The 21,798-nt window shown below is 47.9% G+C and overlaps 2 protein-coding genes across 2 annotated transcripts; one reads left to right on the forward strand and one right to left on the reverse strand.

The window, feature by feature from the left end:
• Positions 1–297: 297 nt before the first annotated feature.
• On the reverse strand, positions 298–6,426 carry SLC18A1 (solute carrier family 18 member A1). The gene is made up of 15 exons (XM_035562691.2): positions 6,303–6,426; positions 5,743–6,103; positions 5,505–5,563; positions 5,130–5,213; positions 4,929–5,021; positions 4,682–4,771; positions 3,685–3,728; positions 3,505–3,565; positions 3,290–3,385; positions 1,693–1,771; positions 1,543–1,594; positions 1,250–1,313; positions 1,053–1,172; positions 719–852; positions 298–411 (listed from the first exon to the last, which is right to left on the reverse strand). The coding sequence occupies exons 1-15, from the start codon at positions 6,424–6,426 to the stop codon at positions 298–300; spliced, it is 1,575 nt and encodes a 524-aa protein (XP_035418584.2).
• A 4,783-nt stretch (positions 6,427–11,209) lies between these two features.
• ATP6V1B2 (ATPase H+ transporting V1 subunit B2) lies at positions 11,210–20,237 on the forward strand. Its single transcript, XM_035562787.2, has 14 exons — positions 11,210–11,358; positions 13,409–13,464; positions 13,854–13,952; positions 14,611–14,704; positions 14,805–14,882; positions 15,389–15,528; positions 15,650–15,751; positions 16,115–16,212; positions 16,459–16,582; positions 17,011–17,161; positions 17,531–17,613; positions 17,714–17,818; positions 18,299–18,428; positions 18,551–20,237. The coding sequence occupies exons 1-14, from the start codon at positions 11,241–11,243 to the stop codon at positions 18,691–18,693; spliced, it is 1,521 nt and encodes a 506-aa protein (XP_035418680.1). The 5' UTR covers positions 11,210–11,240; the 3' UTR covers positions 18,694–20,237.
• Positions 20,238–21,798: the final 1,561 nt, after the last annotated feature.

A 21,798-nucleotide genomic window follows, 5' to 3' on the forward strand; every position in this document is an offset into this window, starting at 1 on the left:
TTTGCAGGACAGGATGATACAGTTCATTCCATCTTCATAAGTTCTTTACAGATGAGATGTAATTTGGGTGACTTGCCTGGAAGTCACATAGCAAAGGAGCAGCACAGCTAAACAGACAGAGCCTCCAAATCCTGGGTCCCTTGTCCCTGATGGGGGTTGCATGGCCTGGAGAACAGAACAACACAGCCCACGTTCATCCTGTGTCACGAGTCTTGGGGAGTCGGAGTTATTCTTGGGTGCAATCACATCCATGGCTGTAAACTTAAGCTTCAAACAGGACACGCATCCTTGCACTTCCTATTCCTCATTTTCTGCCTCCACGTCACTGTCATCTGTGAGAGGGAAGTCTCGCAGGGGCTTCTGAGTGGTATAGCTTTTGGTTTGCATGGGGCATTCCTGGCTTAAGATGGCCTGGATGAGAAAGAAGTCAAACTTCAGTAAAAATGGTGATTAATAATGAATAGGAGCATTACCACTTCCAGAGAAAGCCAAAGCAGCCAACAACTTTTGCCCAGAGAACACAAGCTGTGAGTTAGGAGAAGGACCGTAGCTCCAAACTTTTCTGGTTTTGTTGTCTGAGTGTTCTGTCCCTTTGTTGAGGGCGCAGTAGAACCCAAAAGGGAGGACACAGTCCCTGACAAATTTATTCTGATCTGCCACAAGCCTCTGGATTATCAAGCCCCTATACTTTAAGGGAATAAAATAAACTTAAACTCACGATCTTCTCCTCCCTAGCGGGAGGGCTGCGCAAGTACCAACAGAGCGGGGCGTAGGCAATGTTGATAACTCCGATGATGACCATCAGCCAGGGAAACCCGACAGCTCGCACAATCGCACCGCCTGTGGATGGACCTGCATGTTTAAAAAGTGAAAAAGGTCAGATGACAGAAAAAGAACAAAATTTGCCTTTCCAGTTTGGAGGGGATCTATAACTGCGGCAGCTGGGCTGCAGACTCAGTTGCTGCCAGTGAACAGGGGGCGGAGAGGGGGTGATAAACGGGGTGAAGATGCACTCCGAGTGCGTCGCCGCGTGGGTCAGAGTTGGGCCATACCAATCGCAAAGCCCATGCAGAAGGCGACATCGGCTATGGCGTAGACATTGCCGTAGATGGAGGTGTGGCGAAGGTCCACGAGGTAGCCCATGATAGGCATCATGGAGGAGTCCACCATTCCTGCCCAAAGCAAGGACAGCCTCGTCAGTCATCGCCTTCTCCGAGCTGCCTTTGCAGACCGAGCGCTGGCAGCTTACCTATGGCAAAGCCCAGCCCGCCGTTTGGGCCGATCAGCCCGTAAATGCTTTTGGCCAGAGGCACCTTTGAGAAGAAAGAGAGAACGTGTGAATGGGGCCAGAAGGGCTCTGAGGGGAAGGGGGCATAACCTGGACTTGTGAAACAGACCCACGGGTGCACGCTCTGAATGTCTGGTTGCAGATTCTGGGGCTTTGCTGTCCCCTCCCTGCGGAGGGGATCGTCCATACTCTCACCCCCGCACCCCTGCTGATTCTTCTACAGAACGCTCTTGGAATTGTCTTGTGCTACTCACACAAAGGAGACTGATTCCCACCACGGCCATGCCGATCAGGGAGCACAGCCACCTGCAACGAGGCCGCAGTTAGCACAGGGCGACGCTCTCGGTGTCGCAGCACCACGAACAGAGTCCGTGCCAAAGCAGGGCCGGGCCCCTTCCACTTACCGGCCCATTTTGTTAGCCAGGACCCCAAAGAGGTTGGTGCCGATGAGGTAGGATATGCTGGCAGGAAGGAACGCCATCCCTAGGAGACAGAAAGAATAAAAAAGTGTGTGTAATCCTCCAGGAAATGCAGGGAATCGGCAAGAATTTGCAAAAGTGTTCCCTTCACTGACTGCCTCTCTCATTTGTGGAATATGATGGGAGCCAGGCATGGCAAAATAGTGCCCGGCACGCGTGCTGTGGTGCTCTCCTCATCCTCCATTGCCATCACCCTTTGTCCCAGCCTCTCTGGTGCCCCTGTGAAGCCAGAGGGAGGCACGGCTGCACCCCAGGGTGCTGTAAGTCACCCAGGAGACCTGAGACAACCAGCAGCAAAATCAGAACTGTTCGGCCCCACTGCTTTCGGCCTCCTCTCCTGTCAGATCTTCTTCCTCTTCCACCTCTCTCCCCTTGCTTCTGCTTTTGGCTCACCAAATACAGAGGAATAAAAGAACTGCTTTAAGTGTAAAGCTCAGTGATCATTATGTAGTCAAAAGTAAATATTTGAACTGTGTGCTGATTTACCAGTTGTTTATTTTTAATATACTCTCCTGCCGACTAGAAATAAAACCAACCACCTGTATTTCACTAAGACAACTTCCTTATTGAAACACACAGGCATGTTTAATTTTCTTTCCCCTCTTTAACAGCTGCAGAACACAGTTAAACCTGTCACCCCAAAGATTCCCCTTGAGCTCAGCGGTGACGGGAGCAGCTCTGAGTGCGGTTCTCAGCCAGTGCCTCGTGCAGTTACCAGCAGCGAGGCTGCAGCTGGCAGCCCTGGGACGCTGCTTTACCCTCGCCCACCCTTGCCCCCTCACTTGCTCAGGCGAAGCATCACGAGCTCTTATAGGGATGGATGCTCCTGCCTGAGCAGAGAATAACTCGATTAGGGGCTTTCTCGGCCCTGCTGCTCCCAGGCTGCAATTCAATTTGGGATCTAAGTGTAGCCTGGGGCATCCCCCAGGTCATTCCCCAGCCAATCGGGTCTTATAACAATTAGTTTTTATTTTTGTAGCAAAGACAGACAATGCTATCTCCATATCACATTTTCGAGGCAGCTGGTAATTAGCATGTACCACCCTGCCCTCTGTGGGACTCTCAAAATGGCTTTGTTTTACTCAGAGCTGCCTCTGCAAAACCCATCTGGCTGCCATGATTCCAGCCCAGCACAACACAATTATCTGCCCGGCAGAACAGAGGATTCGACAGGCTTCATGTGCACGAAACTGCCTTCCTTCCGCCGTTATTGCTGTTGTGGGGAGCCTGATTCTATACAATTTTTTCAATAATAGGGAAAAACACATTGTATAGCCACCACTAAGGACATTTCCAGCTGAAATTGGAGCAGCACACAGCCTGGGATCGCTCACTCTGTGCAGCTGAGGGTATATGTTTTCTTCTTTTTAAAATGATATAAGAGATTATTCAAGCCATCTCGCAGTGCAAAATGATACACGAGATTATTCAAGCCATCTCGCAGGGCCAAAGCCAGACCTGCTCTAGCTGAACTCTACCAAGCACCAGCTGAGGAGCGAGGACTGCAAAGCGAGGCGCCTACCGAGCTGCCATTTCGGGGAGCACATGGTTTGCATCATCCAGATGGGCAAGGTGGGTTCGAGCATGGCCACCCCCATGTTGGAGAAGCAGAGGGCTCCTGGTGGGGAGAAAAGGGAGAAACGCTCTGCTTCGGGCTGCTCCTGCTGCCGTTCGGAGCAGGCAGGAGCGGATCGGCAGACGTGGGTGCGGAGAGGCGCGCGGTGCCATCGCCCTTACCCGCAGCCACCAGGATGTAGGGGTCCCGCAGCAGGGTGAACACCGGCGTGCCCTGGGTGCTCTGTGGAGACGGGGGGGTCACAGGTGCCGTGGGCAGGGGGGGCACGAGCTGCCCTCCCACCCGCGTTGCTCACAGTGCCTGCCGCGGGATCAGGCACACGCACACACGTCTGTACTCACCTCGGGGGAGATCTTGGAGGGCTGCAGAATGCAAAGCTGCAAAGCTGGGAAGGAAACGCTGCTGTTAGCCTAATTCTGGGGTGGCAGCATTTCAGGCCATGTCTCCCTCTGGCTTTTCCTTCAGTGGGGTGCTGACCGTCGGCAGAGCCCCCGGGGAAGCGGGAGCTGCGCCCGTGGGACACCGTGGGGGGAGCTGGGTGCCAGCCCTGCCCCTGCGGGAGCTCCCATCGGCTGAAGTGGGAGCGGGAGCCAGCGAGTGTGCTACAAGTGGTTTATCCGTGCACGAAACAGATCTGGAAATGCTCGCTGTCGGGCTCTGAGCTGCCCACCATCGAGCCACAAATGGAGCATGGCAGAAATTAGATGTGGAAAAGAATAGGATGAAAAAAAAAAAGTTTAAAGTGTGGGGAACCTATATTTCATTTTCCAAAGGCTCTTACACGCTTCATTAAGCATGTCTTACATTACATCTAGGCAAAGATGGTAACTGTGACTGTAATTTAATTAGCTTAATGCTCTCCACTAAAAATGCACATTTCTGCTATCTCTAACTTTGCTGTTGCGCTCTGAATGCTGTCACGGCCTGGATTTGTAGTACCTCTGTCTGAGAAAGAACACGGATCCCCATTCACACCGGCAAAGTCCGATCCCTTTGTGGTACGGTGAAGAGGCTGCAGACAGCACCACGTGTGCCTTCTACAGAGAACACTCTGTTCAGAGAGCTTTACTGAGTGTGCTATTCAAGCCATTAAAGCAATCAAAGGGTTTATTAAGTAATGAGGGACTAATTCTTACTGTATTGCTGTGTCATGCATCTGGCGGTAGAAAACATATGATTTAGCAATAACAGAATAACCGGTGCTGATGATAGCACCCATGCTGCATTAATCTGCCTCTGCCTTCACACGAGCCCTGTGAGATCCTTCCCGAGATGGCAGCGTTTGTGTCTGCCACGGGCTTTGGGTTTTCGGTTGGATTAAACCACTCGGCTCCTCACCTCCATCCAGCAGGGCTAAGAATGCCAGGACCAGGAAGGGAGAGGCTTTCCCCATGAATTCGTACATCACGCTTCCGAAGGGGGCCCCGACTGCAAGGGAAAGGCTGCGTCACGCAGCAGCAGGCATCCAGCCCCTGAAGCGCAGGGGCCGGGGACGCCTGCGGGGCTGAGCTGGGGATGCTCAGCCCAACAAAAGCAGCGTGTGATGGAGATGCTGTTGGTGAAAAGCCCAACAAAGTGTCCTTACTCAGCACACCCAAGGCCAAGCCTCCGAGAGCGATGCCCATGGCGTTGCCCCTCTCAAAGTCGTCCGTGTAGATGCTGGCCAGCATGCCCAAGCCTGGGGGCAGAGGGAACCCAAGTTGATCACTGACCTAACGCAGACACTGCGGTGTAGGGCAGGAGCCAAGGCCGGGTGTAGCAGCATGCAGTGAGCTAAAACATTCACCTGCGACCGATGAGAACGAGGAACCGACACCTTGGAGAGCTCGGGCAACGAACAGCAAGGTGTAGGTGCCGGAGAAGGCAAACACTGTGGAGGAAGGAGAAACAGAGCGTCAGGCAGTGCTGCAGATCTAAAACCCTGCCAAGGGTCAGAGCAGCCTCTGCTTGAGCCCAGCTTGGGTGCTGCTGGGTGCAGGGTGCTGCTCATCCGTTCCTGTCTCCAGTTTCTGAGGCAGCTGCTCTGCTCTCTCTCGTTTCTCATGCATGGGCACACAGCCGGTGCATTTTCTCCCGTGCTGCTTTTATTTCAGGTCAGTGGCTGGGGCAAGGGCCCAGCATCCTGCTGCATGCGAAGGGCAGGCCGGAGGGCAATACTCACTGACTGTGGAGAGGAACATGATGATGAAGCCGATGAACATGGGGATGTGGTATCCTATCCTGGAATGGGAGAAAAGAGGCAGGATCTCACCGAGGATTGCTCTTTTCCTGGCGGAGACCTGGCCTTGCTGCCCAGCCTTGCCGCGCACATCTCTGAGGGTCTGTAAATATCTCCTGAACGTGTGAACGGGGAAATATGCCGTCCCCAAAGGGCTGTGCTGAGCAGATCTCAGACGTACCTGTTGGTCAGGAGACCCACAAAGGGGTTGACCATGAGCTGGACGAGAGCCTTGGAGGCAAAGAGCAGCCCCACGCGGACGTTTTCGTTGGCGAGGAACTCCTCGCCCTCCAGGCAGCCGCTCGGTGGTGGTGGGGGGCTTGTGGGGGGCTGCAGCGTGTGCCCGCTCATGGTCCCATTCAGTGGCTCTGTGGTGCTGGTGGAGCCTGAGACGGTCACAGTGCTGTTGTCAAAATAGGAGAACACGGAGGAGAAAGGAGAAGCGTCCTCGGCTGAAGGAGCCGACTCAGGCTGGCGAGGGGCAGCAGAGCTGTTAGCACCTTTGTACTCTGTTGTATAAAGGAAGGTGGGGATGATCGGTACTAGAAAAAAAAAAAAAGGGAGGGTTTTAGTGATTTTAGTTGTTTTTGTGGCAGCTGAACTGGATGCTGGCTCGACGCCGGTGCCCTGGCAGCCCCCTCACCCATCCCTCCCCGTGGCTGTCCCCTTCCAGCACGGGCTGGAGGCCAACTGCAGCCGTCCCCGCGCGCAGGACCCCCCCGAGGCGGCACGGAGCCCTACCCACGACAGTCAGCAGCATGTTGTCCAGCAGCAGCGCCACGAACACCACCGCCAGCGCCAGCCTCCGCGACGCCCTGCCCTCCGCCAGCCAGCGCCGGGGCGCGGGGATGGCATCCGGGGGCATCGCCGGGGGTCTCGGTCCTCTGGCTCCCTCCCGGTGCTCAGGGCTGGGGGTGTCCCGCCACCTTTGCAGGAGACGCAGTGGGTTAGCACCTCCTGAGAGTTCAAGGCTTCTCCCTCCTGCCTAAGATAGCTCAGCGTCTGTGCCCTGCGAGCGCCGGTTTTGCTATCAAAAACCATATTTTCATCAATCTCACATTTAAAGTCGAGGCCAAGAGACGCAGCGCTCTACAGTCCCTTTCCACTCTCCCGAGACATCTCGTCTCTGCTTCAAGGCATCACTTAAGTCGTCTTTGAAAGACTCAAAGCACAAATCAGGCCAGTAGCTTATCTGTGGTAATCTCTACATCTTTTCTTCCCTGTTTGTTCTTTGGAGATTAAATTAGGTCTCAAAGAAAATTCATTTACCTTGTGTGTCTTTTCATTTGACCTAATTGAAATGTCATGGCAAGATACAGGACTTGAAAGCCTAACATATGTGATTAAGATCAGGGCTTCAGAGGGGCTGAGAGAAGATCACTTGCTCGGTCACACTGAAAACATCAGACAGAAATTTGTGCTAAACCAACCAACCAATTAGCCCTTTTTGTTTTTATAGCTGGTAGCAACTTGAGCGACTGAGCAGCAAAATGAACAGAGCTGAGCCTGAACTATCATTCTTTCCGATACTCCTGTGGTTTCCTGAAATCCCAGGCAATGTTATTTATCAATTTTCAATAAAAAAACAGAGCAAAACCTCCAGACCCTCTATCATCTGATCTGAGTGCCACACGAGTCACTAAGCTGGTAAGAGCAAAGACAAAATAATAAAATGAATGTAAGAGAATAGATATATATATGTATAAAGTAACAGGGAGAGAGGAGGAGTAAGAAAGTATGGAAAATAAAGACAAGCAGAGTAAAGAAGCCCCCAGATCGCAAGGCACAAGCCCTGGCCCCCCTCAGTGCAATCCTGTTGCACGGAGCAGGGTGAAACAACCCCTTACCCCTGGGCGCATCCCGGAGCGAGGAGCTGGCGGCGGCGGGCAGCAGTGTGCTCTGGAGCCGCTGCTCCCGGAGGATTTATCGCTGCCTTTTATCAGAAGAGGATATGAGTGTCCCTCTTCCATGGAGATGTAATTAGGACCTCAAACAAGTTTCCTTCAGCCCTGCAGCTCCCCCTGCGTCAGAGCAGGACCGGAGGGACAGGGAGAGAGGCGGGAGCGTTTATCTCAGAAGCATTTAGCCAGGCTCTCAGTGATGCTCATCTCCCTGCCAGCCTGGGTCTGAGCACACCGAGCCCGCTGCCTGGGGACCCTCTGTTCTTTGAGGCAAGCCTGCTCTGCCCCCGTGGAATAACAGTGTGTGGATTCATGGCTGGGAGGAAAGGATAACGTTGTTAAATGGCCACAGGAAATAAATTTTTAAAACAGGTCATAATCTAGGTCTTGGACTACCCTCCCGTGGCTGCTGGCCATTTTCTCACTGCCCAAAGCTGCTTGGCCCTGGTGCATCTCTCCTCTCTCCAGCTTTGGCTCTGTGTTGTACATCCTGGAATAAATGCAGGCAGGTGTCAGCAGCAAGACCTGATGCACCCCAGGGATGTTGGGTTAACTGTCATCAGTCACTCGGGGAGCCCGATGTGAAGAAAGACGGGGGTTGTATCCCCTCTCCCCCAGCAGGCGTGTGGTGAAGGAGCCACACCAGCAGTGGGGTGGGGAGGGACTCCCTGTGCAGGTGGGAGATGCTTCTGCAGGATACCCGGCTGGAAAGGCAGCAGCTGTGGGTTTTGTGGAGGCTTTGCAGTGAGCTCTGCTTTGCTTTACAACCTACAAAGGGAGGGAAAAGAGCCGTGTGTCGAGCAATCCCCACAGCTGCTTGTACAAGAGCTTCTCCCGTGGGAGGTGGTACAAGCAGCTCCCTCCAAGGAATCGCTTCTCAGCTTGTTTTTCCCTTTTTGTACTGAATGTTTTTAACATCAGAAGGAGAATAAACTGAGTGAAAGCTCTTTCTCGGAAGGAATATAGAAATATCTGGTTCCCTGGCCCTCGGGCTGTGGCTGGTCCACAAGGCACTGCCAAGCTGCCTTTACCCAGTCCACAATGCAAATCATCACAGGATTTCCAAAACTAAAAGTGTGATGATAAGTGTTCATAGTGGACGGAAGTACTTTTAAGGCCAAAATCCACTGATCCAGGCCACGATCCCTGAGCAGCTGTGGTCCAAGCAGTTGTGGTCCCTCTGCATCTGACATTCTGCCGTTGCCTGTATCCAGAAGGACGCTGGCAGCGTCGAGCTTCGAGCACAGCCTTCCCCTGCACTTTTACCCTGCCTGCTTCATCTCCAGGGACAGGAGCCAGCTATTTCTCAGACTAACAAGGCTGGTTTCCCGTAAGCAAAGCCGGATGGAAAATTATATCCATGCATGATTGAGGTACTGCAAATATTATTTAAAATGTGATCTCTTTTCTTCCATCATTTCTATCTTCTTAAACTTTTGACATAAAGCTCCTTCATTTCTTTTTTAAACCCAAACTGATACCATCATTCATTCAGGATACAGAGATTTACTGCAGTAAAAGAAAATAAATCCCAAACATATTCACCTTTTCTCTGTTGACATGTAAATCTGCCACTGAAGCTATTTGTCTGGCTTCTGCATGGCCCAAAACTATTGCCAATAACGTGAGAATAGCGCATCCCACCGAGGAATTCCCTGGTTGTGCATTACAGCAGAAGCTGAAGCCTTTAAATACATTTTGTGAGCTGAGAATTGAACGTCTAGGCCTGGAAATTACTTTCTAAGTATCTACAGAGTAAACAGCGGATGAGCAGTGCACCACTACCATCTACTGAGGGAGCTCAGAATTGCTCAGCTGTACTTGGGCTTTGTGCAGAAAATACTTCAGATTCTCCTTCAGGTGAAGAGGGGCTTGTGGAGACATTATTGTTGTTATCTCATTCTCTTGTGGGCCCCAAGGTCAGGCACCATCTCGTTTGGCCGAAGGAGACCGCAATGTCATGTCGCTTGCTCTGCAGAGCTGATGGGAAACCTTGCTCAGACGTGCTTTGGAAGCATTTCCACGTGCCCATGAGGTTTTTCCAGGCAGTTCTCTTTTAGTATTTATTTTTTTTAACCATGATAAATGTTTTCCATGATTTTTTTTCTTTCAAAAACTGTACGGAAACAAAATGAGTGTGGCCTGAGGTAGTCAGGGCCGGCCCAACGCAGGGCGGCAGAGCAAACGTTTCTGATGCAGAGAGCTGGACACGAGGACTGATGGGCTGCCTCTAGCCCCCAGAGGATGTGGACCTGAGAGTAGTGGGTGACCACAGGCCTCCTGCCGGCTCCATGGGCCAAATTCATTCCCCGTGAACATTAGAGGCCGCTGCAGGCTCTACTCTGCTCAGCACCAGGCAGCATTTTACAAGGTGAATTTCCTCAGCCTGTGGGACCGGTCAGAAGGGAATAAAAGCATTTAGAATACAAAATGATTGGTTTTGAGCAATTGGAGTTTGAGCTCTGGGATCCCAGGGGCCTTGCGAGCGGGCAGAGGCAGCTGTGGCTTGCAGCGCCCGTCAGGCCCGGGCTTCGTTAGGCCCTGTCGGCCGTTAACGAGCAGGAGCACAAGGTAATGTGCATTAGGAGAGCTGAAACCTGGCCAAAACCTCCCAGTTTTACACTCAATCCACTCCACTGCGTTGTCCCTTTGTCTGTTTTTTTTTTTTATGGTGTTCTCTCCCCCATTAGCTAAAGAATTTCTTGTGCCATTGTTTAGTTTTTTCCGTCAGCCTCGCCAGTCCCTGGTACTTTGTTTCTCCTCCAGACCAGCACAGAATTGCCAATGTCTCTTTGAATATTTCCCCCAAATATTTCTAGTGTTAGCACAGAAAGAGATGGAATGTTGTTTTGTAACATCACATAGTTCTGTCATGGGGAGGAGAACAAACACCAACAATTAACATTTAACACGTATGAAGAGACAAATAATCCATAAGGAAATAGAAGGTTGACAGACTAATGGTTTCCTGGGGGGGAAAAAAAAAAAAAAAGCTTGCAAATAATCCACTATCTTTTTTATTAAAGCAAAGGTCTAGGAGCAAGACTTTCCTTTTTTTAATTTTTCTTTATTCTTTCCCTAATTCTCCTTTTCCTTTTCTTTTTTTTCCCTTTATTTCCTTTTCCTCTTCCCTTTTTCCTTTTATTTTTTCCTTTTCCTCTTCCATTTTTCCTTTTCCTCTTTTTTATTTCCTTTTATTTTTTCCTTTATTTCCTTTTCCTCTTTTTTATTTCCTTTTATTTTTTCTTTATTTCCTTTTCCTTTTATTTTTCCTTTTTCCTTTTTTCCTTTTCCTCTTTTTTATTTCCTTTTATTTTTTCCTTTATTTCCTTTTCCTCTTTTTTATTTCCTTTTTTTCCTTTATTTCCTTTTCCTTTTATTTTTCCTTTTTTCCTTTTATCCTTTTCCTCTTTTTTATTTCCTTTTATTTTTTCCTTTATTTCCTTTTCTTCTTTTTTATTTCTTTTTATTTTTTTCCTTTATTTCCTTTTCCTTTTATTTTTCCTTTTTTCCTTTTTTCCTTTTCTTCCTTTTTATTTCCTTTTATTTTTTCCTTTATTTCCTTTTCCTTTTGTTTTTCCTTTTTTCCTTTTTTTCCTTTTCCTCTTTTTTATTTACTTTTTCCCCCCCTTATTTCCTTTTCCTTTTTTTCCCTTTTCCCTTACCCTCCCCCCCCCCCCGCAGCACCCTGGCCAGCTCCCTCCCCCCGCCGGCCCCTCCCTCCCCTATATGGCCGCATGCGCAGCGCGCCGGGCCCGGGCGGCGCAGGACGCACAAGATGGCGGCGGTGCGGGCGGCGGCGGCGGGCCGGGGGCTGCCCAACGGCGCCGGGCCCGGCGGGGCCCGCGAACAGGCGGCGGTCCTGGTGCGGGACTTCGTGAGCCAGCCGCGCCTCAGTGAGTGGGCACGGCCTTTCAGAGGGGGCCGGGGATCGGGTGGAAGGAAGGAAGGAAGGAGGGGAGCCGCGGGGCGCTGTAATGTCGCGGGGTGCTGCGGGAGGCGGCTGGGTGCGGGGCGAGCCGGGCCCTGAAGCGCTGCGAGCGCTCCCTAGGCCGTGCTGTTTATTTCCCGAACGCTTCCATTTGGTGTAAAATCCAAACCGATCCGTAAAAGTCCTCCCACCACAAGCCTGCTGCTCGGCTCGTCCCTGGAGCGAAGGTTTCAGTCAGGGCTGGAGCCGCCGTGGCTTCCTGCACAATTCGCATTTTGTGCTGCAGGTTTGGCTTTTGCCCAAACTGCCATTGCTGTCGTCTGCATGTGGGAAATGTGGTATTTCGGTTCCTTTTGGGTTGTCATGGTGCGGGTTGGTCTGCCTGGGGATGGGGGTTTGGAGTCAGCGGCGAGCTGCTCCCGGGGGGCTTGGTGCTTTTTGGTGTCAGGGAAGTTTTCTGGTGGTCAAGGCAGAGGGAAATGAGGAAGAAGTGCTCACAAGGCTGTCATGGGATGAGACGTGTTGCTCAAGATGGTGTTTCCCACTTCTTGCTGTGCTGCCAGCCTTCGCAGGCCATGCAGAGGCCTCTCCTCAGGCTGAAGCCCGTGTAATTCTCCTTGCCCAGGTGAAAGGAGCAGCCCGTTGTGCTTTTGATTAAGGCCGATTTTGTAATATCAAAATCCTGCCGAACAATGTCAGACAAGTGCTAAAACTGAGACGGGGGAGTTCCAGCCTTAGGCCTCCTTGTGTGCCCCATCACCCACAGACCTTATCTAATGCAGCTTTGATTGTCGCAGTTAAGGGATTATATTGCAACAGTTCAAACAGTTTGCTTAGGTGTAAACATCGCTCTGTCGATGGTCAATACAACGCAAGGAGTGTGCGCCAAACCTGGGCGACGCTGCAGAGTGCCTAAGGCAGGTAATTCCCTGCAGCTTGGCCTCGGTGGGATTTGTGACCTTTCTGTGGCGTCCGTTTCCCCTGCCTTGCAGCATGACCAGGGACGGGTGCCGCTGTCTTTCGTGTGCTGTGAATGGCTCCACTTGCTCATTTTTTCCCCCCAGGGACAAGTGATTAACAATCGCTCCGGGTCACTGCTCCCTTGTGACCCTGATAAAGCTCTGACTCGGCGTTACTTCTGCCTGGATCAAGTGATGCTGGGATGCTCGCGTGTCCTTGGAGCACAGCAGGGTTTATCACTGTTTCCACAGCTTTTCTGCGGTGCTGATAGCGGAGTAATGAATTCTAACTTCTGGGCACACTGGTACCTTGGAAAGATGTATATAGTGCTGAGCTGCTAATGTTTAAGGCATGAGCCTAGTGGTGCACCGGTGAGCTGTGGCCTTGTATCCGGTGTCAATCCTTAAGCCAACGTGGGATAGCTTAAAAGTAGGAGGAGCTTGGCTAAAGCAGAGTTCAATTTTTTTATAGTATAATCCGTTGGTCCTTCCTGGGAGACAGAAAAGGTATGAAAAGGTTTCATCTCAGCAGTAATGTTTTCAGTGTGCCAAAAAAAGTGCAACTTACAATAGAAGTTGTGCTGGCAGCATTTAAACGCAAGACCTGCTTGCTTGGCTACTCGCAGGCTTTCATCTGGGTAATTTCAGCGTCACGGGGCAGGACTCTTCTGTGGTTTAAAAAAAAAATGTTTCTCTTTGTTTTAAAATGACATCTTTACATTGTAGTGGTGTTTCTGGTGGCAGGGTGAACTTCAACAGCGTTCTGGTTATCCCCAGATACAGGCTTGCATCAATGAATTTGTGACAGACAAGAAAATGGCAAAATCGTGTATCTTAATGTTACCTCCGCTGCTTTGTGAGTAGTGGCAAAATGCTGGCAACACAGCTCAGCACCGAGTCCTTCTTGTGGAGCTCATAACGAACAGAGAAGCAACGCAGAGCTGAGCCCATAATCTGCAAAACTGAGGCTGGTGATAAGAGTGAGACTTTGAGAACGCGATGTGGGATATTTCCGATGTTTTGAGGAAGTACCTGACTTGTGGCTTTTTCTTCCAGCTTATAAAACTGTTTCGGGTGTGAATGGTCCCCTGGTTATCTTGGATCAAGTTAAGGTAAAGACAAAGATTCTTAATGAAGTTGTTGAGGGATATTTTCCAGGGTAAGCTGCAAGAGTTTAAATGCAGACTGTTGTGAAATTTGCGGGTTGCCTGAGTAATTTAAATGCTAGATATGCTTTTGACTGCTGAAATAAAAGAAAATAAGCACATTGGTATTCAAGCTAAAGAGTTGTCCCAGTGCCAGAAGAAAGGGATGAGTAGCTGAAGCTGTTGAGGAGAAGGAAAGGAAACATTCCAGTTCTGCCAAACTCCCCCAAATGTTGTCAAACTTAAATGAAGAAACATATATAATCACTTTGTTCTTGATCTTTTTGTTATTATAATAGTGCCATTAAAAAGGGAACTATAAACAGTTTTAATGGATCTTTCTTGCTCATTTTCAGTTTCCTCGATATGCAGAGATTGTCCACTTGACTCTTCCTGATGGCACAAGAAGAAGTGGACAGGTTTTGGAAGTCAGTGGCTCCAAAGCTGTTGTTCAGGTAAGACTAGGGACTGTATTGTCTCTGGATGCAACAGAAAAATGTTTTATTAATCAGTGTGTGTTTGAACTTTGTCAGATGTCTTGTGATGCATTTTTTGTACTGTAAGTAAAAAAAAAAAAAAAATAAAAATCCACTTATTCCAAGTGCAAATGGTATGAATAATTTCAGAAGATTGAAGACTAGAGCGGAGAATGACATCTTTTTCTATTTGCACTCTCTCAACACCCTGATTCCCTTGCAGCTAGATTAAGGGAATCATACTATGTTTGTACAGCGTTAGGTTCAGGATCAGCTCCTCTGATATGTAGATGCAGGTATGTCTTCTAGGCAGCTGTTTCCTGTTAATAACAGTTCTTCTTATCTGAAGAACTTTACTCCGTTGGCAAAGGAAAATACTTGAGATCAAAAGAATGGCACTGGGTTTGTTGGTTGCTGATGATATACCTCATGAATTTTGTTTAAAGTAGGTTTTTATGTCATGTTTTGTACTAGTGAGCTGCTTCTGAAATCCTCTGCTAGCAGGGGACTGCCTTGCTTTTCTTCCCTCCGGCTGATCAAATTCTCAAGCTGTGAGGCAGCATTCTCGTGCATTATTTTGTAAAACACAATACTACTTTTTCTTGTGCTTCTTTTTTTTTTCCTGGTATTTTTACAGGTATTTGAGGGAACTTCAGGTATTGATGCTAAGAAAACATCTTGTGAATTTACTGGGGATATTCTTCGAACCCCTGTCTCTGAAGATATGCTTGGTAAGTACTTGCGTCTTGCTTTGAAGAGTGAACAGACTTACTACCCACTAACTTACTTTCGCAGTAACTTACACGTCTATTTTATTGCTGCTTCTTGTAGGCAGAGTATTTAATGGATCAGGAAAACCTATAGACAGAGGCCCCATTGTTTTGGCTGAAGATTTCCTTGACATAATGGGTATGTTAATCCATTTCTGGTATGGAGTTGCATCTGTTGTTTCTGTTTTCTGAATGTTACAATAGATTTGTTTTTGAACATAGGATCTAAACATTAGAAGGAGTTTAATCTTTATTTTTATTTTTCTGTGCAGCATCAAACTCGAATCAAATTCATATAAGTGCAGGTGGTTAGGGTAGAAGAAGGTAACTGTCTTTAGTGATGCTTGAAACCTGTTCAGAGAAGTATATGTAGACTCTTAACTGTATAGCCTCCAGAGATAAAAAGGTAATAACCTGACAGACTTTTCTTGAAAGCACTCTTAGCATTCGCATGAAAGTAGAATGCCAGAGTCTTGAGATCAACAAAAGGCTCAGACTTAACCAGATGTATCTAAAGATTTGTGGGCCTAAAGGTGCGGTTTCTAGCTTCTGACATGAGCCTTAGATCAGTACTGAAAATCAGCGATAGTTCGATCAAGGTTCAAACATGTATGTGGAATAACGTGTTCTCTATAAACATAACAGGTCAGCCAATTAACCCCCAGTGTCGAATCTATCCAGAAGAAATGATCCAGACTGGCATTTCTGCTATAGATGGTATGAACAGTATTGCCAGGGGGCAGAAAATCCCAATATTCTCAGCTGCTGGCTTGCCCCACAATGAGGTGGGTATTCAGTGCTGTTCTTAAAACTGCTAAAGCAATTTGCATTTCACTGGGGTTAAAAAGCAAGCAAGTTAAATTCTGCATCAAATATGCAGATGGACTAATAAGCTTTCTCCTTTAGATTGCAGCTCAGATATGTCGCCAGGCTGGCTTGGTGAAGAAATCCAAAGATGTGATGGACTACAGTGAAGAAAACTTTGCCATCGTGTTTGCTGCTATGGGTGTAAGTCAATATTATTGGAGGAAAATGATGCTCAAGTAATAAGACAGTGCTGCGAGTAGCTGAACGTTGCTTTTTTGAAAGTGTTCTGGGTAGGTCGTGTGTGTAACCAAACGATACTAAATTGGCTGAATGGCTGGAAATCTCAAATAGATGGTAGTAGTGTAACTGAGTGATTCTCTGGTCAGGATAAAATATTAAACTTTGTCCCTTGGGTGGACTTCTGTAGAAATAATTCATTCAGTTGGGATTGCAGGGGAGTCTTCGTGGTATAAAGAGCTTTGCTTATGGATTAGTAATAAGGTGTTTAGATCTGCAGGATGCTAAAATCTGGTCTGGAACTGATGCTTTAATATTATGATTCAGGTGAACATGGAAACTGCTCGGTTCTTCAAATCGGACTTTGAGGAAAACGGGTCCATGGACAACGTGTGCCTGTTCTTGAATTTGGCCAACGATCCAACGTAAGTTGCCTGCGTTGGCTGGGAAAAGGCTGAGAAGAACAAATGAACTGGAAGCCAGAGCCTCACCGTTGACCTGCCAGGTGTCACTTAGGTTGACATTTTGCAGCGAAGCGTAATTTGCAGTGCTGGTGCTCCACTCAGTGCATGCAGTAGACTTTTCAGAGGGTTTTAATGTATGTAACTTCAAGCTGTTACTTTGCGGCCTTAAAGTACCTGTCATAAATAGGCCGTGCTGTTCTGTTTCAGCATTGAACGCATTATCACGCCTCGTCTAGCTCTAACAACAGCAGAGTTCTTGGCATATCAGTGTGAGAAGCATGTGCTGGTCATTCTGACAGATATGAGCTCCTATGCTGAAGCTCTGCGAGAGGTATGCATTTATTAACTCGTATGCTGGGTGTTGGCAGAAAGGGTTCATAGTATAAAGTGAATATAAATTTGTGCTCAAGCTGTTACAATTAATATTCCTTACAATGGTCTTAAATTAGCCAGTGAGGCTTTTAGTTATTCATTTATTGCCTAGAATTATATTCAGCAGTCAAAAAGCTATTGCTTTTTTCATAGCTAAACTTCTTTGACTAGTGGCATTCAGCAGCTCAATAGTTTCTGATTTGCCTTGGCATCTTGTCTTGTCATACACAGCTGGGGTGACATTTCTCTTACTAGTGGTTTATGTGGCTGTCTTTCAGTATCACCTGTGGGAACAGGTCCTTTGAGTGACTAGTATGGATTAATTAGGGGAGATGGCAGGTGTGTGCGAGTGCTCTGGTTTCCTCAAATGCTTCTCTTGACTCTCAGGTTTCAGCGGCTAGAGAGGAAGTCCCTGGCCGTCGTGGCTTCCCAGGTTACATGTACACGGACTTGGCCACCATATACGAGCGTGCTGGGCGTGTGGAAGGCAGAAATGGTTCCATTACTCAGATTCCTATTCTTACCATGCCCAATGATGGTGAGTTATTTTCAAATGTTTTTTAATAACTAGCACTTTAAGGACTCCTTTAGACCAGGCTGCCCTATTTCTGATGCACAGCAAGACTGGTCCTGTGGCCTTTAGGTTTTCATTTGGGTAGTGCAGTTGTTGGCTGTCTTCTCTGTATAGTTAGGAGAAATACTTTGCCCATTTAAGACTTCAGGACTGTTCTCCAGCTCTGTCAGGAGTGCTTACAGCTCTTGCATAAAGTCACTTAGTGATATATGAGGGTACTAACTGATGGCATTTTACTTTAGAAGTTATTTAAGTGTTTGAAAAAGCTGGCACATCACTGCTAGAATGAATCTAAAAGGTCTGAAAACTGTCAAACCATTTTTTTTCCCAAAGATATTACTCATCCTATCCCTGACTTGACTGGATACATCACTGAGGGACAAATCTATGTGGACAGGCAGCTGCACAACAGACAGGTGTGTACCACAGTGGTTGGGACCTGTTTAAGATCATTTCTGTGCTTTTTGAAGTATTATTGTTGACTTTTTTCTTTTTGATGTCCTTTTCTTTCTTCAGATTTACCCGCCTATTAATGTCTTGCCCTCCTTGTCTCGACTGATGAAGTCAGCTATTGGAGAGGGCATGACAAGGAAGGATCATGCAGATGTATCCAACCAGCTGGTATGTAAAAACCCCTTCAGAGAAGCAGAAGCATATTTCAAATATACCTCTCTCACTATGCAGCCAAACACTTGGGGCCCAGAACACTCCTGAGGCTGCTTTAAAGCACTGAGTGATTAGGGGAACCCTTGTCTGGGTTTTGAACAGAAATGTTTGCATGGGTGCCGTGGAGCCATGTGAGTCACCTGCACGAGATTCTCTGCACCACGAAGTGTGTGTGCTGTATGGTATGCAGTAAGTGCTGAGAATGTTCGATGTTGTATAAATTGCTCTTTTCTGTATTAAATGTAGGTAGATTCAGTCTTAGTGTATTGGTCACTGTGCAATACGGTAACAATGCTGTGATGGCAGACACAGGAGACTCAGCTATCTGAAGGACCCCAAATGTCATCCTTCCAAATGAGCGCCTCTTTTGCTGTTAAACTAAGGATGTAGTTTAGTTACCAAAGTAAAAGCACTAATGTTTCCGTCCCTTTTTAGTACGCCTGCTATGCTATTGGGAAGGATGTACAGGCTATGAAGGCTGTAGTTGGCGAGGAAGCTCTTACCTCAGATGATCTTCTTTATCTGGAGTTTCTGCAGAAATTTGAGAAGAACTTCATTGCTCAGGGTAAGTGTCTGTTTCAAGAACATCATGGTCTGCATTAACACCTGGGAGGTCTTGTTTGCAGACCTCCCTGTTAGCGAGATACTTTCCTGCCACATGTTTCAGTCTGTGGTTAATTTCTGTAGGTCCTTACGAAAATCGCACTGTTTACGAGACCTTGGACATTGGATGGCAGCTTTTGCGAATCTTCCCCAAGGAGATGTTGAAGAGAATTCCTCAGACAACGCTGGCTGAATTCTATCCTCGAGATTCAACTGCAAAACACTAGCCACAGCTTCATCTCTAGCTCCTTGCTCTGTGAAATGCTGTTTGTTTTCTTTTTTCATGTGTTGGTGTTTACTTGTTGCCCTTATAATTAAAACCAAGAGTAGGTGACATTTGTGCCAGTGTTCCAATGTACACTGATACCAGTTTTTAAAATATCCCTTCTTCCAAAGCCTGGGTCTTCAGGAAAACCTTTAGGCCAGCTCTTACAAATGTGCAATAGCTATCACGAAGCGTTTTTTTTTTTTTTGAACTGGACCTTTTCTAGACATTTCAAGGGAATGTCTTGAGGATTACCAGAAACTGCAGATCTTTGCTTTCAAACCAGGAGCACGTGGTTTAGAAAACATGAAAGAGCAAATGCGACTTCCTTTGTCCAAAGCATCTGCTCTGTCTGATCATATGCAGTTGCCTTGCTGCTGGTAGAGCAGATGGTACGCTGCTGTCCTGCTGTTGTGCCTGAAGACCAGGGTAATATGTGGAAAGTGCGGTGCGCAACAGTGTACCTCTCTGAAAAGTGCAAGCCACTGTTTTTTAACTGTGGCGTAAGATTTGTAGAGGTATGCATGAGCTAAGGACACTAGTGAGCACACCAGGCGCTTTTCTACTAATAAAGGGTCTTTTTCAGAGGTCACAGGCCAGTGGGTTGCTACCTGAAGGCAGTATGCTGAGGCTCAGTTGCTGAATTAAAGGTTTTTAAATTGATGTTTGCAGAGTAAATTTCCTACTTAACTTTTTTTTTTTTCGAATTCTGGAAATGCCAGAGATGTGTAAGAGCAGCTAAAGCATTCTGAAATCAGTAGTGTCCCAGTGGGCAAGTCTGTAGGTAATTCAAGGCTTCATGCTGCTACCGAAGGGGATTGTGTGATGTGAAAACTCTTACACCTGACACAGTTGTACTGGTGGGAGGTCAGCTTTTAAAACGTTCATACTAAACAACGCAACAGGAGAAAGCAACCTAACGTACGAATGGATATTTTGAATTCTGCTATAAAGCATGCTCTAGGTGGCACTGGGTCCTGAGTCGTGTTTGAAACCGTTGTGGTTTGCACTCCAGGCACAGATTTGGCTAGTCAGGAGAGCTCAGCATTCCCAAACACAGCAAGCTTGGCTAGTCACTTCAGTGTGATATTTTTATTTTATTTTAAAGTGGTTCAGATGAGGCTCAGAGCCCCGTGCTGGCAGGCTTTCGTGCTTTTTTCCAGGCATAATGTAGTCTAAGCGCTGGTCTAGCTAACCAAAGCATGTTGCACCTCTCTAAATGCCTTCGGTGCTTGTCTGGGAAGGTGCTAACATGACTTGAATGATAGTGTGCTAATTCCAGCTTTCCCTGTTGTTTCCTATGTGCAGTTCTTCCTATGATTTGTTCAGTGTTCTCTGTAACTTGGACGCAATAGCAACTTTATTCCAGTGCATTCCACTCTAAAGCTGTGTCAAGTCTATTTTTCTTGAGGTAGGGATGGGAGGTTGGAAGTGTTGGCATGAGAATACTTTAATGTAGAGAATATCTAAATAAATTAAATATGAAAGGTGTTGAACAAAACACAAGTTTTTGTGGTTCTGTGATTAAAAACAACCTGGGGTCTTTCTGCAGTGGCTAAGATGTCCTTTGTCGCTGAGGTTCCTCTTTACACAAACAGAAATAGATAATCTGCTGAAACCCAACACTTTTCAATTCTGTCTGCAGCGAAGGCCGCTTGAGCCACGTGCCATGTTATTACTGGAGCTGGTGGCTTCTGGTGAGCAGGATTTGGCCTTCAGCTTCGCGACTGAATGCTTTGTGCTGGCTGAGTGGGTGGCTGTTGCAATCACAACGTGATCCCGGAGTTTCCACACGAATCTCAATTGGCAGTTTGTGCTGCGGGAGGCTGGGAAACCTTAAAAGAAACCTTAAAAGGCTTCTTGGAAGTGATCTTAGGGGGCGTGTTGACTTTAAGGGTGAGGGGGAGCTGTGGCCTGGGTAGTTTTGTTCTGGCATTGTGCACAGACAGCTTGGGGCATGACTGCGTAAATCCCTGGTGCAAAAATCCCTGGTGCAAGTCCCTTTACATGAATTAACCGCCCTAAGTATTTCCCTGCTGGAGGCTGGCGAAGGTGAGAGGTGTTGAGAGCAGTGTGAAACGGGGAGATCTGGGATTCTTCCTGATGTAACCCAGAGAGCTGGGGTTAACCCAAGCATCCCTTCCTTTGCTGAACGCACGCACATCGAAAACGGTCTGCATCTGGTCGCTTAAGAAATGAGGCAGGAGTGCCTTTCCTTTCTGCTGATGTTGCCGTTCATCTTTCAAGAGTTGTGCCCCGGCTTCCTGAGCTGTTCTGACACTGGCTCTGTAAACAAGAGTTTGTTCTGACTGATAAAAGCCTGAGGCTGTCTTGGGTCTTCGCTTATTAACTATTCTGCTATGCTACAGCTCAAGCTGTTGCTTGTGTGGCAGTACAAGAAGTCCTTGGGGGTAGATGAAGACGTTACCTCTTTTTTTAAAAATTCATTTAAATGTCCAAGCTGGTTCTGACAGTAGGTTTTTCACCAAGAGCGATGCTCAGTTACAAATCCCATGTCCTCAGCATTAATAATGGCCTTGTGATCGTCCCGCAGCTTGGAAGATGGTGTTTGTTTAAAGCTGTGGAGGAGGAGGAAGGAGGATGTAGTATACTAAGCACATGTGATGGCTTCCAAAAAAAATCAGGGCAAAGCCTTGATGCTTTCTACCCACTCACCAGCTCAGCTTACAGCCCTCTCTTGAGGGAGCCCTGTGGTTGAGGCATGTGAGTAACTTCATTAGCAGGGGGCAGCACTCTGAGCGCTTAGCCCAGGTTTTGAGAACAGGAGGAAGAGGAGAAATTCCAAAGTCCAGTGGAGTCCTGAAATCCTTCGGTGGGCGGCGTGTGCGGGGGACAAAGGTTGCGCAGGCATTCCCGAGGGCGGGTAAGCGCGGCGCAGCAGGCAGCTGCCTCTCACAAGATACCTGCAAGTACGCGTGCACCAGTAACGGGGCTCCTGGCCCTCGCAAGCATTCAGAGCGAAATGAAAGGAATTTTGCCATTATGTTAATATCCCCTGCGATTACGCCCTGCTAACTCGCAGCCGGTGGGAGCACGGGGGAAAGAA

This window comes from Cygnus atratus, chromosome 27 (genome assembly GCF_013377495.2).
Source record: "Cygnus atratus isolate AKBS03 ecotype Queensland, Australia chromosome 27, CAtr_DNAZoo_HiC_assembly, whole genome shotgun sequence".
Lineage (NCBI taxonomy): Eukaryota > Metazoa > Chordata > Aves > Anseriformes > Anatidae > Cygnus > Cygnus atratus.

What these genes read in the sequence shown, in the direction of transcription:
- SLC18A1 (XM_035562691.2), bottom strand. Translation starts at nt 6,426, where the DNA reads ATGCCCCCGGATGCCATCCCCGCGCCCCGGCGCTGGCTGGCGGAGGGC. An exon ending in CTTGGCCTTGGGTGTGCTGA is followed by an intron (nt 4,772 to 4,928) that starts GTAAGGACACTT and finishes TTTCCCTTGCAG; the next exon opens with TCGGGGCCCCCTTCGGAAGC. An exon ending in TGGGAATCAGTCTCCTTTGT is followed by an intron (nt 1,314 to 1,542) that starts GTGAGTAGCACA and finishes TTCTTCTCAAAG; the next exon opens with GTGCCTCTGGCCAAAAGCAT.
- ATP6V1B2 (XM_035562787.2), top strand. Translation starts at nt 11,241, where the DNA reads ATGGCGGCGGTGCGGGCGGCGGCGGCGGGCCGGGGGCTGCCCAACGGC. An exon ending in TGTCTCTGAAGATATGCTTG is followed by an intron (nt 14,705 to 14,804) that starts GTAAGTACTTGC and finishes TGCTTCTTGTAG; the next exon opens with GCAGAGTATTTAATGGATCA. An exon ending in GAAGAACTTCATTGCTCAGG is followed by an intron (nt 18,429 to 18,550) that starts GTAAGTGTCTGT and finishes TAATTTCTGTAG; the next exon opens with GTCCTTACGAAAATCGCACT.